The sequence below is a fragment of the Dipodomys merriami genome, unplaced genomic scaffold, assembly GCF_024711535.1.
Source record: "Dipodomys merriami isolate MVZ:Mamm:240054 unplaced genomic scaffold, mDipMer1.0.p SCAF_59, whole genome shotgun sequence".
Taxonomy (NCBI): Eukaryota; Metazoa; Chordata; class Mammalia; order Rodentia; family Heteromyidae; genus Dipodomys; species Dipodomys merriami.
The window spans coordinates 4,857,936-4,882,803 of record NW_027206168.1 but is presented as its reverse complement, the minus strand read 5'-3'; the positions used below and the strand labels follow the sequence as shown (position 1 = coordinate 4,882,803).

The 24,868-nt window shown below is 45.4% G+C and overlaps 2 protein-coding genes across 2 annotated transcripts in view; both read left to right on the top strand.

The window, feature by feature from the left end:
• Positions 1-278: 278 nt before the first annotated feature.
• On the top strand, positions 279-20,685 carry Dhx33 (DEAH-box helicase 33). The gene is made up of 12 exons (XM_070001699.1): positions 279-681; positions 3,404-3,564; positions 4,791-5,018; positions 5,217-5,387; positions 9,426-9,611; positions 10,217-10,328; positions 11,877-12,036; positions 12,456-12,544; positions 14,256-14,383; positions 14,631-14,834; positions 16,019-16,105; positions 17,557-20,685. The coding sequence occupies exons 1-12, from the start codon at positions 384-386 to the stop codon at positions 17,863-17,865; spliced, it is 2,133 nt and encodes a 710-aa protein (XP_069857800.1). The 5' UTR covers positions 279-383; the 3' UTR covers positions 17,866-20,685.
• An 872-nt stretch (positions 20,686-21,557) lies between these two features.
• The window catches only part of C1qbp (complement C1q binding protein), an 8,045-nt gene continuing 4,734 nt past the window's right edge, over positions 21,558-24,868 (top strand). Inside the window, exons 1-2 of the mRNA XM_070001694.1 lie at positions 21,558-21,830; positions 22,416-22,566. Of these exons, the coding sequence (XP_069857795.1) occupies positions 21,605-21,830; positions 22,416-22,566 (377 nt within the window). The 5' untranslated portion in view covers positions 21,558-21,604. The remainder of the gene's footprint in view (positions 21,831-22,415; positions 22,567-24,868) is intronic.

The following is a 24,868-nucleotide window of genomic DNA, read 5'->3' as shown; positions in this document are numbered from 1 at the left end:
GAGTCATGATTATTGCAGACAGAGCTGGGAGGTGCATTTTTTTTTTTTTAATTGGAAAGATAGAATGTTAGAACAAAATTGCCAAGGAGAGAAGACCAAGGTCCTACGGAACCTTATACCCTTATCTTTCAGTGCTGTTGCTCCGGCTTTTTTGCTATTGGACCTAAGATCCTACTTTCCCCTCCCCTGGGAAGTGAAAAGCCTTACCGCGCCCCAGATGCATGCTGGGAATTGTAGTCCCTTTCCTGAAGGCGAGGTGCGGCCGTGAGGTCATCGGTGGTCGCCGGGAGCCGCCAGCACGTGGCGCGGAGAGGGCGGGACCCCGGCCTTCTGCGGCGGTTCGGAACGCCGAGTCGCGCCTCCGGCCGCGGCGCCCTCCCGACATGCCGGAGGAGGCGGGATTCCCGCCCGCCAAGAGATTCAGACCGGGCTCCGGGCCTTCGAGCCGCGGCGGGCCCCACCCTCCCGTGAGGCGAGTGGCGATGCTGCTGGCGGCGGGCGGCGGCGGCGGCGGCGGCGGCGGCGGCGGAGGCCGGAGGCAGCCGCCTCCGTCTCTGGGGCAGCCCTCGGCGAGTCCCTACCGCGAGGCCCTGGAGCTGCAGCGCCGGAGTCTGCCCATCTTCCAGGCGCGGGGGCAACTCTTGGCCCAGCTGCGAAACCTGGACAACGCCGTCCTCATCGGTACGTGGCCACGCCGGCCGCCCTTCTTGGTTCTCCATTCCTGGCTTTTCGAGGACTTTTTCTTAAGATACTTCTCGTTTCCTTCTCGGGAGACAGACGGACTGAGCCAGCCAGCCCAGTGGGAGTGACTGACCGGTTGGGAGGCAAAGACCGTCTGTGAAAGGGCTAGAGGAGGGCACTCAGGCTTCTGGGAGCTTAGACGGGAGGATCCGACACAGTTTGTGGGAGGGGGTCCCGAAGGAAAGGCATTCTCTGAGAGCGCAATACCTGCCTAACACCGGACTCTAGTAACCATCCAGTGGAACGGCAACTAGTAGTTTCTGGTGCTTGAAAAGAACTGGCTAGGATTGTAGGGTAGAGACTAATGTCAAGGAGCTTTGATCTCAAAGATTCGAGGAAGAGGAGCTCCTGAAGGTCCTAGAGGGGAAAGGAGACTCAAAAGTGCTAGTAGGCTGAGGAATAGACCTGCAAGAAAGAAGTGAACAGGTCCATCAGTGTTGTCCAGTAAAATGTGACCCTCCCCGACTTCCTGCCCAAATTGCTCTCTGGATTTGGGTGTAAGATATTGATTGTGCATCTCTCCCACTGAGATCTATTTCAGCAGTCGTAGTGTGGGTGGGATGAGTTGATGTGGTATTGGACTGTGTTGTAAGGAGGAGATGTGAGAATGACCTCAATGAGAGAGCCTTCTGTTTTGAGGGGGCGGGGGGAGAAGAGGCTGGGAGGAACTTGCCGATGTTTCAAGGTGAAGGGAAGGCTGAGTACAGATCAGGACGCCGGGAGAAACAGGCACCTAGCAACAGTGGCTAAAGGGAGAACTGCATGCCTCAGAGACCATAGCCTGGAAAAAGGACGTAAGAGTGATGAGATTGAAAACGTTTGTAGGGGCCGAAGGGAGAGGTTGGACTGAAGGACTTTCTGTATGAGACTGTTGTAGAATGTCTGCTGAGAATAGTAGTCCCATGGCCTTAAGTAGATCTTAGGGGATGCTGGAGACAAGACAGGCTCCATAAACAGGAACAAACCCAGGTGCATTTTGGCTCTTCATCTGCACTGTTGGCTTATTTTATTTTAGCAGTGCTTGGTTGCATAGAGACATTGATTCAAGTTTGAAGTGATTCCCCCTGGATTCAGTAGGAAGACTGCAGAATAATCAAAATAGTCTGATTCTTGGCTGGGTCAGGAAAGGTGAGCATTAAGGAGAGGCTGATTGATGCCTGCAAGAAAATGCAAATGGAACTTTAGGATTGAGGTTAGATAAGGTAGCCATGGCAAGGGAGAAGGATGCACAGGTGTCCCTAGTTCTTTGGTCTAGTCAGGTACTGTTAAAGGGACCCTGGAAGGTAGAAGATAACACTTAAAACATTTACACTGCCCGGTACCAGTGGCTCACCCCTGTAATCCTAGCTACTCAGGAAGCTGAGATCTGAGGATCTCAGCTCAGGCTGGAAAGTCCATGAGACTCGTATCTCCACTTAACTACCAAAAAAGCCAGAAGTGGCACTGTGTTCAAGTGGTAAAGTTGCTAGTCTTAAGCTGAAGAGCTCAGGGACAGCCCGGAGGCCCAGAGTTGAAGCCCCACCACCGCCAAAAATCTCTCTCTCCCCCCCCCCTCTCTCTATATATATATCTGTATATATATTTATATTAGGTACCATGTTTAGTGCTGATCAAGACAATAAGGAGTCCTGATGTGGGCCACCTATGCAGCCCACCAAGGCAATAGTTTGAGACCTAACTCATCCTATAGTTTCCAGACAGCATAAGGGCAGGTTTTATGTCCACAATAGTATGGGCAAAGACATAAGAGAGGCTGGTCAGGGAATGGTGTGGAGTATATTATATCAATGCACATTCCTTCCTGTCACCACTTATTAGTCTATGTGACAGTCATACTGTTTTTTGTTTGTACTGGTACTGGGTCTTGAACTCAGGGTTTTGTGCTCTCAGCTTTTTGGCTCATAGCTGGTATTCTGCATCTTGAACTACAACTCCAGCCTAGCTTTTGTCTGGTTAATTGGAGATGGGGTTCTGCCCACACTGGCTTCAAAACCGTGATCCTTAGATCTCAGCCTCCAGAGTAGTTAAGATTATAGGTGTGAGCTACTAGAACTTGAGTCACAGTTCTACTTCTTGCTTTTTTGGTAGTTTAGAGATTAAGAGTCACAGTTTCCTGTTGGGCTGGCTCAAAACAGAGTTCCTCAGATTTTCGCCTCTGAGGAGGTAGGATCCCAACGGTGAGCCACCAGCACCTAACTCAAATGTAATTGTAAAGTAAACATTTTAAAGGATTTTTTTTGGCGTGGGGTGGGGAGTGGGGCTTGAACTCTGGGCCTGGGCGCTATCCCTCAGCTTTTCAGCTCAAGATGAACACTCTACCACTTGAGTCACAGTGCCACTTCTGGTTTTCTGGTTGTTAATTGGAGATAAGAGTGTCACAGACTTTCCTGCCTGGGCTCTGAACTGCTGCTGTCCTCAGATCTCAGTCTATTGAGTTGCTAGGATCACAGGCATGAGCCATCGACGCCTGGCATTTTAAAGGATTTTGAAAATATAATTTGGCCTTCTTGGAAACAGGACCAGTGATATTCCCCAGTAGTATACTGAGTGCCCATCCTGGGGCCTTACCAACTCAGTATTTTATCTTTTTCTTCTGATTTGAACCATTTGGTGATCTTTATGTTGATCTGCAATTAAATGAGACTTTTTTTCTTCTTCTTAGGGGAAACTGGCTCTGGGAAGACAACTCAGATCCCTCAGTACCTCTATGAGGGGGGCATCAGCCGCCAGGGCATCATTGCTGTGACCCAGCCCCGTCGAGTGGCTGCTATCTCTCTTGCTACTAGAGTCTCAGATGAGAAGAGGACTGAACTTGGGAAGCTGGTATCTTATTTCCTTTCCTATCAGTGCTTTAAAAAAAAAAAAAAAAACAACTGGACTGGGAATGTGGCTTAGTGGTAGAGTGCTTGCCTAGCATGCATGAAGCCCTGGGTTTGATTTTTCAGTACTACATAAACAGAAAAGGCCAGAATGGTGTTGTGGCTCAAGTGGTAAAGTGCTAGTCTTGAGCAAAAGAAACTCAGGAACAGTGCCCAGGCCCTGAGATCAAGTCCCAGGACTGACAAAAACAACAACAAGTGGCAAAGTACTCCTGTTAAGCCCCTGCATTTTAGTTTTTCTGAACAATCTATTGCTTTTTTCTTGCCTCACTTGTTTAAGCTAGACTGCGATCTCTCCTTATTGTAGGGGATCATGGGCTTCTTGTTCCTCTTGACTTTACTTTCAAAAGCTGTTTGGCTGGTTTGATAAATGAGATTTTTTAAGTACTGGAGATTGAACCCAGGATCTCATGGCAAGTTAGGCAAGTCCTCTACAACTAAGCTACATCCCTAGCCCTAAATAAGGTATTTTCCTTGGGTATTTTTTTTTTTTTTCTTTTGTGCTGTGCTTTGCTGTGCTGGTCCTGGTGCTTGAATTCAAGGACTGAGTGCTGTCCTTGAGCTTCTTTTGCTCAAGGCTAGCACTCTACCACTTGAACCAGAGATCTACTTTTGGCTTTTTTGGGTAGTTTATTGGAGATAAGAATCTCACAGACTTTCCTGCCCAAGCTAGCTTTGATCCTCAGATCTCAGCCTCCTGAGTAGCTTGAGTTATAGGCATGAGCCACTAACACGGCTTCCTGGGGCACATTTATGACTTCAGAAGCTACTGGTAAATATATATAAATCTTTCTACAAAAAGTTGTAAGAATTATTTTTTCACATATGTAGACACAGTGAGTCTCAACTGTATAGAAGACAGATTTATATTTGTGTGTTTGTACTAACCTCACTTTCAAACATATTGGACACTATCTCCTATCTTCTCCTATCTGTACCTAGCTTCAAATGAGACTATTAGTAGCTTGAAGTAGGAAGCTAGTTTTTAATTCTTTGCAATGCTCAGTATTTTTGCAATTAAAGATGAATGTTCACTGTTTCTCAACTGCAAGCTCCTTCGGGGAGCCTGTGTTCACTGTGTTCACTGAGACAGTCCATGTGCCAAGCACAGTGCTGGTACACAGTGTTCAGCTAGTATCTGATGAATGAGACAGTTGTTTCTTCACATAGGTGGGCTATACAGTACGCTTTGAGGATGTCACCTCAGAAGACACCAGGATCAAGTTCCTAACAGATGGCATGCTTCTGCGGGAAGCTATTTCAGACTCCATGCTTCGAAAGTACAGCTGTGTCATCTTAGATGAAGCCCATGAACGGACTATCCACACAGATGTGCTCTTTGGAGTAGTGAAAGCTGCACAGAAGAGGCGGAAGGAGCTGGGGAAGCTGCCACTGAAAGTATGTGCCTCAGAGTTATGAGAGCATAGTTAAGGAAAGGCCTGTGCTTCCTCCCTGGGGAGCTCTTTGCCCATTCTGCTTCAGAACCATATGATCGGAGCTGCATGGGCCTCAAGCATCAGCTCTTCAGGCTTGGGAGGAACACAGAAAGGTCCTTCCTTGTTTGTTTCCTATCCCTCTTCTCATTCTCTTCTGTAGGTGGTTGTGATGTCAGCCACAATGGATGTAGACCAGTTTTCTCAGTATTTCAATGGAGCCCCTGTCCTCTACCTGGAGGGTCGGCAGCATCCAATCCAGATCTTTTACACTAAACAGCCTCAGCATGATTACCTGCACGCAGCTCTTGTCTCTGTCTTCCAGATCCACCAGGTATGGAATGGGGTGCACATTCTTCATAAGGTTTGTTTTACCTTGCGTTTGGAAGGGAGAGCAAGCAGCCCTAGAAAAGAAAAGCCACTAGTCAAACAGCTTTTTTTTGAATTGTGTCTTCAGGATGAATACATTGATTCTCTGTGTCTAACTATTCTTTTTTGTTATCTTTTATTTTCCCAGAAAAGAAATATAATTAACTCTGTAAGGCCAGTCAGAAGCATGTTTTACACTGTATTTTAGTACACAGTGTGTTTAGCTGAAATAAATCTATGCTTGTCTCTTACTGTATCTAATATGTTCTTTTTTAAAAAAAAGGGACTGGGAAGGTAGCTCAGTGGTAGAGTGCTTGCCTTGCATGTATGAGGCCCTGGGTTTCCTCAGCACCACATAAGCAGAAAAAGCCGCAAGTGGCACTGTGGCTCCAATGCTAGAGCTTTAGCCTTGAGCTGAAGAGCTGAGGGACAGCGCCCAGGCCCAGAGTTCAGGCCCCACGACTGACCAAAAAAAAAAAAAAGGTATTGATCCAATTTATTGATTACAGTTTAGAAGTTTTGAAAAACTACTAACAGTCTGCTTCAAAATCTTCACTTCAGTAAACATTTACTTTAAAATGTTTTTTTTTGTGGTTCTTTTTTTTTATTGTGAAAATACTATACAGAGAGGTTACAATTACACGAGCAAGATAATGAGTACATTTCTTATCAAGCATTGTAGCCTCCTCCTTTGTTTCCCCTTCCCATTACTTTAAAATGTTTGTGTGATTAGGAGCTGGAGATGGTAGAGTACTTATCTAGTAATTGCAAGGCCCTAAGTTCAAACTTTAGTACTACAGAACAAAAAAAGAGTAAATCACTTCATGTTTGTATGATTTGTATAAAATCAACTGTTTTCATCTTTCTGAGAAAATCTAGAGATAAATAATTTTTATTTTTTAAGTGTTGTATATGTAGTTAAAAAAGTTTGAGGTAAACAAGTCAAGGAGTTAATTTTTTTAAAAACACAGTTTTTACTTACCTCAAGCTCCTGTTCTTTAAGGAATCACTTTGCCATTGCTGATTCTTCCAGCTATTATTTTCCTATTTCTAAAATACTCTGCTTATATTGCTAATTCTTGATTTATCAATATTAGCTATTCTTTGCTGATTTCTTCCCACGGTAAATTAAGGTTTAGGATTTAGTCCCATGTCTTCTCCATTTTGTCAACATAAGTATATCATTGTTTATTAAAACCAACCTCAAGCTGGGCTTGGTGGTACATACCTGTAATCCCATCTACTTTTGAGGCAAAGATGAGAGAATCTTGTTTGAGGCCAGCCTAGACAAAGTAGGGAGACCCTCTCTCAAAAACAAAATGCAAAGCAATAAGGCTGGGAGCTCAAGTGGTTGAGCAATTGACTTTTGTGTATGCGGCTCTGGGTTCTGTCCTACAGGGGGGAAAAATCCAGCACCAATATTTATAATGGTAGGACCATACATTACTAGTTGTGCAATATCCCTTATTTTGGATTTCTTGAGAAAAATCTTTTGTGCAACTTTTCTTTGTAGCTATGGTTTGTTTTCCCTAAATGTTCTATAATCTCATGGCAATCATGTTCTGTGTTCAAACACATTCTGTCTGTAGGTTCATTTGTGCTGCCATCCAGTCAGAAGAGGTGGCCTCGCTGGGCCCCTGTGCTGTTGTCATCTTGACTCTTTCTCTCCCCTCTCTGCTGAAGTGTAGCCTGTTAGGGCTTGCTGTACCTTCCTAGCCTGGCTACATCAGGTACAGTAGAGGAGGGAGCCCGGGAGTTTAGCCACACTGTACCTAGACTTTGAGCCAGTCCCTGGGTTTTCACTCTCCCACAGCTCACCTCCATCTTACTCCCTCACGTCCGGGGCCTTTCAGGATCCTCCAGGGAAATGGGCACATCTCTTGTCACTCTTCCCCTTAGCAGACCCCAAGGCAGGCAGAAGCTTCTGCACAGCCATCAATCAGCCCCTCCTCATCTCTTCCACCTCCCAGAAATGAGTTGTACTCTTATCTCTTGCTGTCTTTGCCACCAAGACAATGACCTTTACTGTCCACTCCATACTATTTTATCAAGAAGAAAAAGTCCATGTGCTTGGTTTAACTATCAAAAGCAAACTTCAAATGAGGATTTTTTCATAAATGATGGCTGCTGGTACATTCAGGTTATAGGGTTACTTTGATGCAGTCTCCTGCTGATGAAGTTTTGACTATTTCAGATTTTCTCCTGTCTGTATGAACCTCTGAACATCTGTCTTATTACCTCAGCCACACCTCTAGTTCCTAGTGTTTTGCTTGTTAATAGGAGATGAAAGTTTCTGGGCTGTTTTAGAACCTTTATCCTCCAATCTCAGTCTCCTGAGTAGCTAGGAATATAGGTGTGAACCACCAGCACCCCGCTGATAACATTGCTATTAAAGAAAGTCCATACTTGATCCCAATTTCCAATGTGTACCCATGTTGTCTTTTTTCTGTTCCAGAATTCCACTGAGACCACCAGTGCATGCTTAGTTACCACGTTTCCCTGCAACTCTTAGTTCTGACAGTTTCTCACACTGTCCTTGTTTTTTTTTTTTTTTTTTTTACTCACTTTTGTTTTTTGATTTTGAGTTAACATACCTTTTGTAATTTGGAGGTTTTCACTGTGATATTTATGTATGAATTTTTATATGATGAATTTACCATTTTTTTCTCTATTCCTATTCTTCCCCTTCTCCCCTTCCCCTGTTTTAGTTTTCAAAGAGGTTCTTAAAGCCAGGCACCGGTGGCTCAGGCCTGTAATCCTAGCTACTTAGAAGGCTGAGATCTGAGGATCGAGGTTCAAAGCCAACCTGGGCAGGAAAGGCTGTGAGATTCTTATCTCCAATAAACTACCAGAAAACTGGAAGTGGTACTGTCGCTCAAATGGTAGAGCACTCGCCTTGAACTGAAGAGCTGAGGGATAGTGCCCAGGCCTAGAGTTCAAGCCCCATGACTGACAAAAAAAAAAAAAAAAAAAGGTTCTTACGTTTTTGTCTTGAGACCAGTCTTTGATTATAATCACCCTATTACTTTCTGTGTACCTTGGATTATAAGTGAATGTCACCATGCCCAGCTTATTTTTTTTTTTGGGGGGGGGGTCCTGTTGTGGGCCTGAACTCTGGACCTGGGTGCTGTCTCTCAGCTCTTCAGCTCAAGCCTAGCGCTCTACCACTTGAGCGCCACTTCTGGCTTTTTTTTTTTTTCTGTTTATGTGGTGCTAAGGAATCGAACCCAGGGCCTCATGCATGCAAGGCAAGCGCTCTACCACTGAGCCACCTTCCCAACCCCATGCCCAGATTATTTATTGATATATGTTCTCACTAACTTTTTGCCTAGGCTAACCTAGAGCCTTAGTTCTCCACACACAATTCTAACTTGCCATTCTTTGTGAGTAATTGTGTTTATAGGCATAAAAATGTGATCTTTGGGCTTCACATTTGCTAAACAGGAGTGCTGCATCCTGAGCCATGCCCTTGGCTATGGTTTTTTTTTTTGTTGTTTTTTTTTTTTAATTTAATTTTTTTTTTTTTTTTGCCAGTCATGGGGCCTGAACTCTGGGTCTGGGTGCTGTTCCTCAGCTCTTCAGCTCAAGACTAGCGCTCTACCACTTGAGCCACAGCGCCACTTCTGGCTTTTTCTGCTTATGTGGTGCTGAGGAATCGAACCCAGGGCCTCATGCATGCAAGGCAAGCACTCTACCACTGAGCCACTTTCCCAGCCCCTAAATTTAATTTTATTTGTGAACATACTGTCCAGAGGGGTTACAATTACATAGGCAGGATAATGCATACATTTCTTACCAAGCATTGCAGCCTTCTCCTTTGTTTACCCTTCACATCCTGGCTATGTTTTTTTTTTTTTTTAACATGGTTGACTCACATGTTACAGTTCTCTGTGTTGTTAGTGAGGGTTTACTTTCAGTGAGACATCAACATTTAGGTTTCTTTACATCTCCACAATTGAGAACATAACTTGGAAAACTTTTTTTTTTTCTGTCTTTTTAATAGGAAGCCCCTTCTTCTCAGGACATCCTAGTGTTCCTCACTGGTCAGGAGGAGATCGAAGCAATGAGCAAGACCTGCCGAGACATTGCAAAGCACCTCCCGGATGGCTGCCCCTCACTGCTGGTCCTTCCTCTCTATGCCTCCCTGCCCTACACACAGCAGCTCCGAGTCTTCCAAGGGGCCCCAAAGGTGAGTGACCTCTTTTTCTGTCCAGCCCTGTTCTTGGGCATTGTCAGGGCCCATCAGTGGGGCCTATGTGCCATAGTACCAGGCTCCAGGTAAGGTGCATGGGAGGTAATAGAGCCGCTCATGGAGAGAATAGAGATAGAGAATGCATAGCTGCAGGCAGACAGTCCTGGAAGAACAGGAAAACATTTGTCAGCATGAGAAGAGTATAGAGGCAGAGGCAGAAAGGTAAACATGTGACTCTTTTAGGGCCAGTATAAAACCACATTTGTCCATAGTACCATTTGTCTGTGCTTTGCTGTGCCCATACAGTGAGACACTCTCATCCTCATGGGATCCCACAGAAATACTAAGCCCCCTCCCCCACCCAGGTGGGAATTGCTCAAGGGGCATGTGCTTGTTCCAACCCACATCTCATTGCCTAAATTCACCTTCAGGACTGCAGGGTCGCCTTTCCCTACCCTGCCCAGTTCAGTGACTCAACTACTAATGACCACCATTAGTGAAGTTTTCTCTTTTTTGGTCATAAATTAATGGTGAGAATATGTTTTGAAACTTCTGCATCATATATATGTCATATGGCTTTTTGGTTTTCTTATTCCTTTTAGGGCTATCGCAAAGTGATCATTTCAACCAACATCGCAGAAACCTCCATAACCATTGCAGGAATAAAATATGTAGTTGACACGGGCATGGTTAAAGCAAAGAAGTATAACCCTGGTGAGAATTTGTAGCTCATCAATATCTCTCCCGTCTATAGTGAGCAGCTGTTGAGACTGTAGTTCCACAGTTTCCCCCCACATGAACATTGTATGTTTGGGAGCAGCTGAAATTTCAGTGGCAGGAACTATAAGTGAGACAACACAGGAATCAAGTGTGGAAAGGAGACCCAATAAGGTGAGAAAAGATGGGAAAGAGCGCAGGTTTAGCAAGCCTGCCAACAGAACAGCAGGGAGCTGAGCACAGTGTCTGATAGCTAGGTGACTAGAGACAGCCTAATGCCACTCTGATAGCTTCCTGAGAAAAGATGTTTTGAGGTTGACCTGTTTGGGCTCCTAGGTTTCCCAGGAAGAACGTAGCTGCCCTCCATTGGGGTGAGGAGCAGAGAAAGAAGCACTGACTCTTCTGTGAGTGTGCTGTGGGAAGCTTGCTTGAAGTCATTTTTGCTCATTTCTGTCTTCTACCTTGCTTTATTCTACAGAGAATTTGAAACCACTGTAATAAAACACACCCCTCCCGCCATACCCCCCCTTTTAAACTCAGAGCCTTAAGCTCTTGCTTGGTTTTTATGCTCAAGATCACCTGCCACTCTACCACTTGAACCACTTCTCACTCTTTACTAGTTAGTCTTTCAGGTTTTTCTTTCAGGGCTGGCTTCAAGCTATGATCCTCAGATCTCAGCCTCCTGAGTAGCTAGGATTACAGGTGTGAGCCACTGGTTCCCAGCTGCCCCCAATTTATATTTATTTATTTAATCAGTCCTGGGGCTTAAATTCATGGCCTGGACTCTGTTCCTGAGCCTCTCTGCTCAAGGCTAGTGTTCTGCCACTTGAGCCACAGCACCCCTTCTGGCTTTGTCTGAGTAGTTAAGAGTGTCACAGACTATCCTACCTGGGCTGGCTTCAAACTGTGATCCTCAGGGCTCAACCTCCTGAGTGTCTAGGATTACAGATCTAAGCTGCTGGCACCGGGTTGCCTGCCCTCCCCCTCCCATTTTTATGTGACGCATTCTTCCGGGCACAGAGGGGTTAACTTTCCCATGTGTGTCCCCCAGGACAGGGTAAGTTTCCAATCCCTGGCATAGTATATACCCTTGAGAAAATTACTGTCCCTTACCTCTAGGACACTTGTCATGTGGCCTCACTTTTATCAGAGAACTGTGATTGAGGCACTCCTCATTAGTTGGTAGTGTGATCAACCTTTCCTGCTTACTGGAAACAAGCCCCGTCTTAGCACCAAAAGTCCCATGTCCAAAGAATTCTAGTGCCAGGTAACTGGAGTATTTGGCATTCTCTGACCCTTCTCGGAAAGCTTTTCTGATGGTTTTGTTGCAGATCACCATCAAGGGTTCATTGCAGTGTTGTGTTTCAGAGTGGAATCAGACCACTGCATAGCAACCTGGTCTTCTACTTTTCTCTGTTAGCCTAGAGTTTTTCTGATCCCCCAAGTTTCAGAACGACTCACTGGTGTTCTGAGCACCATTTGTTTTTCCAGTGCTTTGTATAATCAGAGCACTCATGGGGCCCATTCTCCCCTCCATTCCCCCAGACAGTGGTCTTGAGGTGTTAGCTGTGCAGCGGGTATCCAAGTCCCAGGCCTGGCAGCGCACAGGGAGGGCTGGCAGAGAAGACAGTGGTGTCTGCTACCGGCTCTACACCGAGGAGGAGTTCGAGAAGTTTGATAAGATGACTGTGCCAGAGATCCAAAGGTAGGCTCTGGTTGCATGTGCGTGCCTGCCTGCCTGCCATCTCTTCTGTGTCTCTTCTTCCTACTTACTCATTTTTCCCCAGAGTCCTAGCTTTCACTAAGATTCTTTTTTTTTTTTTGGTCAGTTGTGGGGCTTGAACTCTGGGCTTGGGCTCTGTCCCTGTGCTCTTCAGCTCAAGGCAAGCACTCTACCACTTGAACCATAGCACCACTTCCTGTTTTCTGTTGGTTTATTGGAGATAAGAGTCTCATGGACTTTCCTGCTCGGGCTGGCTTTGAACCTCGATCCTCAGATCTCAGCCTCCTGAGCAGCTAGGATTACAGGCATGAGCCACCGACACCTGGCTTCACTAAGGTTCTTGAGTGAATGTGCTGTTGAGGGCTCAGGCCAACTAGATGACTGTCTCTCACTCTTCACAGGTGCAACCTGGCCAGTGTGATACTTCAGCTCCTAGCAATGAAAATCCCAAATGTGCTTACCTTTGACTTCATGTCCAAACCATCTCCTGGTAAGTTAAATACTTAGTGTAATGGAAGATGGACAAGTAAACAACAAATGCACTCTTCCATAACAAAGAAAAAACAGTATCTAATTGGGTGTCTAACAACACTGTATCAGAAAACTGTCTGGAAATGGTAAAATGATCAATTCCATGCTGCTGGCCCCATCACATAGGTCCTTGACCTTGAGTTAGTGAAGGTCATGGAGTTCCATGGGGTACTACAGAAACCTAAAGAAGTACTCTCATTAGCAAGAGGGCAGCAGAGATCAACCTTCTTTGCATTTAACAAGATTTTGGCCAATCTCTGCCCTTCCTCTTCATCAAGGAATTAAAAAAAAACCTCTGAGATTCTTAATGATGGGAGCTTTAGCACCTGGCATCTCATCAATGTATCATGCCGCCAACCTTGTTTTTTTCCCTGGTTATTTTGGAAATGGAGTCTTGCAGATTTTTCTGGCCTTGCTGGCTTTGAACCTCAATCTTCCAGATCTTACCCTCCTGAGTTGAGACTGTAGAACTAGTGCCTGGCTCATTTTCCTTTTTGGAAAAGGGCTTGAGCTCAGGGCCTGGGTGCTGTCTCTCTTTTTGCTGGGGCTAGCTTCTACCACTTGAGCCACAGCTCTACTTTTGGATTTTTTGGTGATTAACTAGAGAGGAGAGTATTAAGAGTCTCATGAACTTTCCTCCTGGGGTGACTTTGAACTGTGATCCTCAGATCTCACCCTCCTGACTAGCTAGGCCTACAAATGTGAGCCACCAGTACCTAGCTCCTCCCCCCCACCCCCTTCCAGGAGCCTGAGATCTAAGATTCATGGTTCAAAGCCAGGCTCGGTAGGAAATTCCATGAGATTCTTACCTCCAGTTAACCACCTGAAAACTGGAAGTAGTGCTGTGGCTCAAAGTGGTAGAGCACTAGCCCTGAGCTGAAGAGCTCAGGGACAGCACCCAGGCCCTGAATTCCAAGCCCCATGACATCCCCCCCCCCCACACACAAACACAAAAATGGATGTACAAATGCTCCACCCTGAACTTTAGGTTCTGCCTTCCCTGTAACAGCCATTGTGACTATTTTTTAGTTGTCTCTAGAAAAAAAAATCTATGCACTTGGGATTCACGTAATCTTCAGGAACTCAAATAGAAACAACATATACTCTCTATGCTTGACTCCCCCCGCCCCTTTTTTTTCTTTGCCAGTCCTGAGGCCTGGGCCTGGGCACTGTCCCTGAGCCTCTCTATGTTCAAAGCTAGTGCTCTACCACTTCAGCCACAGCACCACTTCCAGCCTTTTCTGTTTATATGATACTGAGGAATCAAACCCAGGGCTTCATGTATACTAGGCAAGCACTCTACCACTAAGTCACATTCCTAGCCTTTTTCCCCCTTTTTTTAATCGCCAAATTCCTACAAAGGGTGATACTTGTAAGGTCTAATAACTAATACAGCCAACACCAATGTATTTACTACCAGAGCTATTGAGGCCCTGACCCCTTCCTGGCAGTCCTTGCCTCTTCCCCCCCCCCCCCCCCCATCAGGGTAACTTTCCCACTCCCTGTCTTCAGCTTTTCTTTAGTATTATCAGTAATGCTTAGGAAAACATGTGGGGTAGTGTGTATTGTTGGAGGTGTTTGATGAGTTATCTAAAATTTCAGAACTTAACTAGGTGCAACTTCTTCCTGTTTTGAATTTTTGGCTACTTCTTATGTCTTTGTTTCTTTAGATAATATTCAGGCGGCCATTGCCCAACTGGACCTGTTAGGTGCTCTTGAACATAAAGATGACCAGCTTACCTTGACTCCAATTGGAAGAAAGATGGCAGCATTTCCTTTAGAGCCCAAATTTGCCAAAGTAAATGATCCTTCCTCCTCAGTGCCCTTTCTGTATATTACAGGTTATCCATTTCTGGGAAGTACTTGAACACTGCCTTCCTGACTAACCTCACTTGTTCTCTTAAGTGTTAAATGACCATCACCTACTGTGTATAATGTGTATTATATTGTGGGTGGGATTCAAAAATGCAAGTCTTACCCATAAGGATTTGTAAGCCTACAGGGAAGGCAGTGATTTATACATGTCTAAATTTTGATTTTTTTAGACCATCCTCTTGTCCCCCAAATTCCACTGTACAGAGGAAATCCTGACCATCGTTTCCCTGCTGTCTGTGGATAGTGTTCTCTACAACCCTCCTGCCCGGCGGGATGAAGTGCAAGCTATCCGGAAGAAATTCATATCCAGCGAGGGGGATCACATTACGTTGCTCAATGTTTACCGGACCTTCAAAAATCTAGGTGGAAATAAGGTGAGCCTTGTGTTGTTCCTCTTTTAGGTATGTGTTTTTGTGTTTATTTTGTGCCAGAGGCTTGAATTTAGGACGTGGGTGCTGTCCCTGAGCTTTTTTGTTCAAGGCTAGTGCTTTGCCATTTGACACATAACTCCACTTCTGGCTTTTTAGTGGTTAATTGGAGAGAAGACTCTCACAGACTTTCTTGCTCAGGCTTGCTGTGAACTGCCTTCCTCAGAGCTCAGCTTCCTGAGTAGCTAGGATTACAGGTCAAGTATGTATTCTTTTACCTAAAGGAAAATGCCACCACCCAACTTTAGCATTTAATTTTTTTTCTTTTTAATGGCCAGTGCTGGGGCTTGAACTGAGGGACTGGGCACTGTCCCTGAGCTTCTTTTGCTCATGGGTAGAACTCTACCACTTCAGCCACAGTGCCACTCCCACCTTTTTCTGTTCATGTGATACTGAGGAATCAAACTCGAGGCTTCATGAATGCTAGGCAAGCACTCTACCAATAAGCCACCTTCTCATCCCTAGAATTTTAAAACTTTTTGCCAAATTTATTTTGAGGCAGACAATATGTTCTTAGCACAGGGAAAATACTGAGCCATTCTTTCCTGTGGACACTGTCCTGACATTGGGGAGTTACCCATGGACAAGATACACTTATAAAGTGGGTATAGTAGCACATGGCTCTAATCCAGCACATGAGAGGCTAAGGCAGCAGGGTCCATAGTTCAAGCCCAACCTGGCTACATAGTGAGACTGTTGCAAAAATATTTTTTTATATTTCATATTCATCCAAACAATTTGCCATAAATATCAGCATTTTCTACACTTTTTTCTCAGCTTTCTACTTTTAGCCCTAAATAATCGTCCTTATACAAATGAAGGAGAAATTTCTCTAGTGCTGGGACTTAAGAGTAGACCTGCTATGGCTCAGCTTTACCAGGCTGGCATGTCTCTCTACTTTTGAAGTAAAACAGTTTCCATTTCTACAATCCTTCTCAACTTATAGTTGAATTCAGTTTTAGCCAAGTTCACATGTAAAGTAGTTTCTCAGGTATTCTAAACTATATTGTCAATTTTTCAAGAGACAGAGCATCCTAAGAACAGTTTTTATATACATGTATAGTTCGTGTTTTTGTTTTTGTTTTCTATAGAGAAATGAGGATTTTGACATCTCTTTTTCTCCCATTCAGGACTGGTGCAAAGAGAATTTTGTCAACAGTAAAAATATGATGCTGGTAGCTGAAGTCAGAGCACAGTTGAGGGAAATCTGCTTAAAGGTATGTTGTGGCCCTGCTCTGGGAATTAAGCTATCATGTTTCTCTAGGGGAAATTTTTTTTTTTTTCTTGGTCTGGTCGTGGGGCTTGAACTCTGGGCCTGGGCGCTGTCCCTCAGCTCTTCAGCTCAAGGCTAGCGCTCTACCACTTGAGCCACAGTGCCACTTCCGGCTTTTTTCTTTTTGCTTTTGTGGTGCTGAGGAGTTGAACCCAGGGCCTCAGGCATGCAAGGCAAGCGCTCCACCACTGAGCCACCTTCCCAGCCCCTAGAGGAAATTTTTAAATTCTTTTTTTCATTTTTGGTTGGTCATAGGGCTTGAAGTCAGGGCCTGAGCTCTGTCCCTAAGCTCTTTCACTCAAGGCTAGCACTCTCTACTACTTTGAGCCACATCGCAACTTCCAGTTTTCTGGTGGTTAATTGGAGATAAATGTCTTGGGGACTCTCCTGCCCAGGCTGGCTTCAAACCACATCCTCAGATCTCAACCTCCTGAGTAGCAAGGATTTCAGGCCTAAGCCACCAGTGCCCAGCTTAAATTCTTACTGTTAATAATCATTAAGGGAATTCTCATTGTAGATAAGTTTGAAAATAAACAAGTAAAACTTATGATTCTACCTCTCATATTGATCTCTTTCCTAATATCCTAGTATCTTTTAAAAATTTTATTTGTGTACTTACGTATGGATGGATGTATTTATGGTACTGGGGTTTAATTGAGAACTTTGCACAAACTAGGGAAGTGCTCTACAACTGAGCTACATCCTATCTCTTTATTTTACCTTACACATAGTTCAGTCATATATGTAACTATGCAACATTCCAATTTTATAAACTGAAAGAAACAGTCAGACAGGAATCATGACACTGATCTGGGAGAAAAGGGAGACCACGAGGTGATGCACATTACTGACCACAGGGTACCTGATGAAAGAGGGTTGAGAGGAAAGACAGGATGGGCTCAAGGTAGTTCATTTACAGCCCTCCTGAGGGAAGTTCACCTTGTTTAGGCAGACATAGTAGAGGCTCATTGAGAGCGTTGAGTAGATGAAGCAGTGCCCATACTATGATTTAGGAAGATTAATTTGGTGGGAGCGTGGAGATGCATGCAAAGATGATGATGTAGGAAGTGAAAGGGAAGGCTCCCCTTCCAGGGCTGTCATGGATACTTGGATGAAGAGTGTGTTACCAGCCCTCCTGGGGTCTGTGGACATTTCCCTCCCAGTCCAGTGTCTTCCAGGCAGATGTGTTTCTGTGCCTTCCCCTTTGGTTCTACCTCCATCCCCGACCCACTGCTGCCTGGGGCAGCTGAGGTGCCATGCTGCTCAGAGTGGCACAGTCTGTTCTTTCAGATTGTGCAGTATGGGCCGAATTTAAGCTGTTGCGTCATACCTGCCTGCAGTGCTGAGTAGGATTTATGTTTAGGTACTTTTCCATCTCAATTCCTCCTGTAACAGATGTCCATGCCAATGGTGTCATCACGAGGAGACATGGAGAGCATCCGCCGCTGCCTGGCTCACAGCCTATTCATGAATACTGCAGAGCTGCAGGCGGATGGGACCTACGCCACCACCGACACCCACCAGCCAGTGGCCATCCACCCCTCATCTGTCCTCTTCCACTGCAAGCCAGCCTGCGTTGTATATACTGAGCTGCTCTACACCAACAAGTGCTACATGCGAGACCTCTGTGTTGTGGATGCTGAGTGGCTGTACGAGGCTGCCCCTGAGTACTTCCGGAGGAAGATGAGAACTGCCAGAAACTGAGCCACACTCAGGTTCTGCTGGCATGGCTGGTGCCTGGAACTTGGACCACAGCTGTCCTGATCCCTGACTCTCATGTCACCAGCTAGAGGAGCTGTGAGTTTCAGTGCAGCTGAATGTGTTCGACTTCACCTTTGCTGAAACTCCCCTGACTGAACTATTGTAGATGTGTACATAATATTTATACCATGGGCACTTTTTGCTATAGGTTTTTGCTAGGTGACTTTGGGTAACTTGGTTAATTTCAGAATCTCAGTTTCCTATCTGCCAGGAAAGGGATGGGATTACTAATAATATTTGCTTATAGAGGTAAGGTCAAAAAGTTTAGAGAAAATGAATGTACAGTTACCCAGAGTTTTGTTTGGTATAAGATACACATGCAATTGTGGCCAGGCATGGTGGCTCACCTGTAATCTGCTCGGGCAGTAGAGACTGGGAGGTTCATGGTTCAAGGCCAGCCCAGGCCTTGAGATAACCCCATCTCAAAAAAATAAGGCTGGTATCATGGTAAAGGCCACATGCTATCGTGATCTAAGCCACATGGGAGGCAATAGGAAGATAGCAGTCTGAGGTTGGCCTTGAGCAAAACATTGGAGTCCCTATCTAAAAAAGAACTAAAGCAAAAAAGGGCTAAGGTTGTAGCTCTCTAGTGGTAGAATACCTGCCTAGAAAAGTGGGAGGCCCTGAGTTCCAACCTCAGTATATACTGGTGAATTGTTTATATTTCTGTGAAATAATACAACAAAGTCCCCTGAGTTCTTGTGGCTGAGGGTACTTAGCTGCATGTATCCATAGGAAGTCAGAGAGCTTGGATATATCTTTGTGTTTTTACCCAGTGCTGGAGATCTAATCCAAGACCACAAACATACTAGGAAAACACTCTGCCACTGAGCTCTGTCTCCAGTCCCTGACTGTAATGTCTACCTGTACGAAATTTTAAAATAGAAAACACAAGATGCTGACTTTTGTAGACATTCCAGGAAGGAGATGCTGGAGATTACCTCCTGGGATAACCAACATCATGTGACAGAGAGGAGCAGGCATCTCAGCTGAGGTACTCTCCACAGTTTATTGCTGCTGGGGAAAGATGCTAAAAGTTTTTAGCTAATTACCTAAAGCCAACAACCACTTATGTGTTGGTGCATACCTGTAATCACAGAATTGAGAGTGTGAGGGCAGTGGATCTTGGATTAAAGGCCAACCTGGGCTACCTAGTGCGACCTTGTCTCAAAGTTAAAAAAATATATATATTCTCAGAGAATGTTGGGGCCTAGAAAATGCCACATTTAGCCCTTTTGTTTTCCTTGGTTGGTCCAAACATGTCTGTGACATAAATCTGTCATTTATAAAATCTTTTATAATACAGGGGCCCAAACTATCTACAAGGCACTGCAAACACAGTAGATAATCTCTTAACTCTTTGCAGAGATCACAGCCTTAGGTATCTCCATTCCAGGGTTTCATTGCTCCACAGTTCTATAGTAAGTCTGGTCCCATCTATTTATAACTCCAGCCATGGTATGGAGTAGTCAAACTTTTAGTGTTTAGAGTTGCTTGGCACTTATTTATTTCTGTTAGAAATGGTTAACATTTAGATCAGATAGGACTTGACACATCCTGTAAAATTCTTATCCTTGAACTGTTTTTTTTTTTGTTTTTTTTTTTTCACATACTGGCTTGTTCTTACCATTATTCACATGCTGAAAAGTTCCCCAGAAAGGTATTCTTCGTTTATTTTTCTTACTCATACTACAGGACTAGGATATTCAGCCTGTGTTAGTAAAAGAAAATTCTGTGTTTTTAATAGAATATCCTGCTGGTAAAAATTGGAAGGGGGGGCAATTTATTCCTCATTAGTCATTAGTTTATGTTCCTCAGCAAATTCTACATGTTCTCTCTTCAGAAAACTTAATTTAGAGCAATGTATGGCCAATTTAAGTACTTGAACACTTCCTAGACTAGTATCTTCTTTGAGGAGCAAAGAAAGAATACAACTTCTAAGTAGCTTTAATTTTTCTGTATGGAAATATGTTTATCATTATAATATTGTGATAGGGTTTTAATATAGTAGTTTTTTATTGGGCTTTTAAAAAGTTGCTTTTAAGCATAGCTGCTCAGGGATTAAATCAGATGGAAAACCCATTCTGACTCTACATATTACTACAAGGAAATCAATAGTTACATTGAGCTTCAGGGAACGTACAAATTAAACTTAAAGAGAGTTAAATGTTTTATAGTTGTATTGCAGTAAAATCTTGAGGTACCCTTTCAGTTGGTGAAATCTCTGATGATGTCTGTCTTACCTCTATCCTGTGAAATTTCTATCTGGATAAGTCAGTAGCTCCCATATGCAGCTTCATGTAAGTAGATGCTTTCAGAGCAGCCCTGCATGCCTCAGGTATTTGCTGCCAGTAATCATGGCATGTGAAACACCAAAGTACATTTCACTACTGGGGATGGGACTGCAAACACCAGGTCCTTGGTGAAAACAATGCTGCATCACTGCTAGTTTTGAGCAGATGCCAAAATGGGAGCAGAACTGATTAGTTACTGTAAATCCACATAAACCAGCCACCAAGAGCAGCTTGGAACTACAACCATGAATCTAAAATGTTATTCCTTAAGCACATATGGTACAATGTAGTTGCACAAATGGAAATAGAGTTGCAGAAGAAACTGAAGGGATGGGGAGAAACCTGATTCAGGTCTGTAATTGAATCTGGTCTTATTCAGACATAACTTACAGAAATGTCACTTCTTGTATATAATGCTCAGATTTGCACTTGACTATGAAATCCTTAAAAAAATGAATCTTGTCCATGATATGTGTGGTTTCTTTATTGGGTCTCCTTTCTCTTATAGAAAACTGTTCAGGTAATACTAGTGTTATTGTCAGTAACCATCATATTAACATTGCCAATTAGTCTTTCTTAGTGCCTTGGATGATTCTTACACTGAATCTGATACTGTAACCATAGCTTCTTGCCTTCAGAAAAAGTTCTTCCACCAGAACTTGCATTCAAATACGGAGGGTAAGCCGGGTACCTGTGGCTCGCACCTGTAATCCTAGCTACTCAGGAGGCTGAGATCTGAGGATCGTGGTTCAAAGCCCAAGCAGGAAAATCAGTGAGACTTATCTCCAGGAAACCATCAGAAAACCTCAAGTGGCGCCACTAGTGGTTCAACTAGTAGAGCACTAGCCTTGAACTGAAGAGCTGAGGGACAGTGCCCAAACCCAGAGTTCAAGCCCCACGAAGACACACACACACAAACCCGTGGGAGGTGCGGAGAGAGGTCACCAAAAACAAATCACATCTACCCTGGGGATGTCACGGCCTGCGTGGGCGCCGGGAAGCCGCTGGGTGACTAGCAAAGCCATCCACCTCAGCCTCCAGGCTAGAACGAGGGGCATCCACGAGGATCCCTGAGGACAGGGCCTTCGGCTCTGGTCTGGGGCCGCGAGGGACGACCGGAAGGCATTCCACCAGGTCCGAGAGCGGAAGTGGGGGAGCGCGGCCTGGCACAAAGCCCGCCCGGCACAAAGCGCGGCCCCGTCCACGCCCGAGGAACCCGGAGGTCACCAGGGGGCGGGGCGGTCCGCGGTGAACGCTGTCAGGCAAGCGCCTGCGCTCGCCCGAAGTGCTTCCGGGGCAAGGGCGGGCTTCCGGTGGCGCGCGCGGCCACGGGACGTCTCGGCTGGGGTCGTCCTTCGCGCCCGCACGTGCCGGCCGCCGTCTTCGCAATGCTTCCTTTGCTGCGCTCGGTTCCCCGCGCCCTGGGCGCCGCCGCCAGTGGCCTGCGCGCCGCCGTGCCCGCGCCGCCGCTCCGGCAGCTGCTGCAGCCCGCGCTCCGGCCGTGCCTGCGGCCTTTCGGGCTGCTGGGTGTGCGCGCGGCGGCGGGGCGGCGGCGCGGCCTCCTGCGGGCCCCGGAGCCCTGCGCCTGCGGCTGCGGCGCCCTGCACACCGAAGGTCGGGCCCGGGGAGGGCCGCGGCCGCGTGCGGGGGGCCCGGGGGGAGCGGGGTCGCGGCCCGTGAGGGGCAGCCCGGGCGCTGGCCCCGCGTGGGCGCGCTTCCCCATCCACCAGGATAAAAATCAACTCTTTGGCTTTAATCTTTGGTTCAGATCAAGAGTCGCGGTGGAAGGCATGGTTGTGTCGGTGGGCAAGTAGAGAGAGAAACTGGGATTCCCCCCTCCTCTCCCCCCTCCCCCCCCCCCCCGTTGTTTGAGGCAGGGTCTTGCCACATTTTGTAGTCCAAGCTGGTCTCCAGCTCGCGAGCCTCCTGCCTTTCTCTCCTGAATGCTGGAGGAATGCACAGGAAATTTCCTTGGTTTTTACAGTGAAAGGTGGGCCTGTGTTCGTTATTAGGAATAACTTTTGCAGAGTCAAGCTCAGCTTCCCACTTCACAGAGCAGAAAACTAAGGCCCCGCAACATAGTACCAGGGAGATTAGAAACAGTCCCAGTCTCCCTTTAGCTGCAATAACCTGGGTGACTGTTTTATATTTTACACTAACATTGACTTATCACTTTCCGAATCTGGATTTCCTTTTTAGGAGACAAAGCTTTTGTTGACTTCTTGACTGATGAAATTAAGGAAGAAAAGAAAATCCAGAAACACAAGTCCCTACCCAAGATGTCTGGAGGTTGGGAGCTGGAAGTGAATGGGACAGAGGCTAAATTAGTTCGGAAAGTTGCTGGAGAAAAGTAAGTACTGGTTGATGAACTGGGGTCTCCAAGAGAACAAGTCATGATGTGCTTTTTGTTGTTTTTTGTTTGTTTGTTTGTTTGTTTTTGGTCAGTAGTGGGGCCTGAACTCTTAGCCTGGGCACTGTCCCTTAGCTTTTCAGCTCAAAGCTAGTGCTCTACTACTTGAGCCACAGCGCCACTTCCAGCCTTTTCTGTTTATACGATACTGAGGAATCAAACCCAGGGTCTCACGCATGCAAGGCAAGCACTCTACCACTGAGCCACTTTCAGAGCCCCAAGCCATGATCTTGTAGGATCTCTCCTGGGCCGTTCCCAGAACAGCCTCAAGGTAGACTCATGCTGGTAAAATGGTTTTCAAGATAGACTTGGACAACTTCATAAACTCCAGGTAGTGTGTTCACCATATACAAATTTGTTGTGGGTTGATTACTAAGGAAACAAAGTAGCACAAAAATATGTAGCTGGGGGGCTGGGAAGATGACTCAGTGGTAGAGCACTTGCCTTGAATGCATGAGACCCTGGGTTCGATTCCTCAGTACCACATAAGCAGGGGAAAAAAAGCTGGAAGTGGTGCTGTGGCTCAAGTGGTAGAGTGCTAGCCTTGAGCTGAAGAGCTGAGGGACAGAGCCCAGGCCCAGAGTTCAGGCCCCACAACTGGACGGCCCCCCCAAAAAAAAAAAATGTAGCTGGAGGTTGTTAGGATTGTTATTGGTAAAGGATTCCAGAGATAGAGACAAAATCAGTTTGATCTGTGTTTTAGTGTTGCTAAAAATGGCCCCCTGTAGGGTAAAATGCAATATAAGTAACTCATACACAACAGGATGGAGTTACAATGTAGCAAGGCCATCAAAAAGGTAGAGTTGACCTTATTCAACTCCTCCCCCTAAACTATTAAACCCCTTTTGTGCTGTTTTATGTTATATGTAATCCCATTACAGATAAACAATTAGCATCTTTTGAGGTAGTTGGGTTTTTTGTTTTTTTTAAAGAACTGAGACTCGGGCTGGGAAGGTGGCTCAGTGGTAAAGTGCTTGCCTTGCATGCATGAGGCCCTGGGTTTGATTCCTCAGCACCACATAAACAGAAAAAGCCGGAAGTGGTGCTGTGGCTCAAGTGGTAGAGTGCTAACCTTGAGCTGAAGTGCTGAGGGACAGCACCCAGGCCCCACAACTGACAAAGAACTGAGGCTTAGAAGATTTGAGTATTATGTAATTCACCTTTTTTGGGGGGTGAGGGGGGGGTCATAGAGCTTGAACTCGGGGCTTGGGAGCTGTCCTTGAGCTTTTTCGCTCAAGGCTAGCACTCTACACTTTCAGCCACAGCTCTACTTCTGATTTTCTGGTTGTTAATTGAAGAATCTCATGAACTTTCCTGCCCAGGCTGGCTTTGAACCTCAGTCCTCAGATCTCAGTCTCCTGAGTAGCTGAGATTACAGGTGTGAGCCACTGGTGCCAACTTTTTGTTTTGTTTTATGGTGGTCCCAGGGTTTGAAAAGGGCTCTATGCTTCTCTATCTTGGTAGGTAGTATGCATTGGTACATACATGTATTGGTCTGTTTTTTTTTCACTGCCATAACAAAGTCCTGAACCAGACTACTTTCAGTGCTTGCCTAGTAAGTATAAGAACCCAGTCCCCAGCATTACCATACACAAAAAAAGCTGGGTGTGCTGGTTTCATTTCTGTAATTCCAGCTATTCAAAGAACTGATATTAGAAAATCACAATTAGAGGTCAGCTTGGGAAAAATGTTCATGAGATGCACCCCATCCCCTCAGCCAATAGAAAGCTGTATGCAATGACCATGCCAGTAATTCTAGGTATAAAAGGGCTTATTTTGACTCAGAACTCTGGACAGGCACAGTCTTAGTCATTTAGTGGTGGCTGCTCTCTAGGTTCTGGGATGGTATTACTTGATGTTGCAGGAGTGGATGGAACATCTATGTGTCTGGTTTCTGCCCCTCAAAACCACGGAGAATTTTTTATTGGAGCTCCACCCTAATGATTTGAAGGTTAATTACTTTCCAGAGGCTCCACCTCTAAACCATAGTTTCCATCTTTTTTTGGGGGGTGGGGGGAGATGCAATATAGCTCAGGGGTCAGTCCTTGGTTAGCATGAATGAAGCCCTGAGTTTGTTTCCTAGCACCAGGCCAACTTAGTGCCATTAACTTTGGAGATTTAACTCTTAAACTTCTGCATGGTCAGTGTTGCAAACCACAGCAGCACAGAGAAGATTTTGTTGTTGTTTTGCTCTTATATCTAAGAAAGCAGAGTTTTATATTTTTAGCTCTTTATGTTGAGG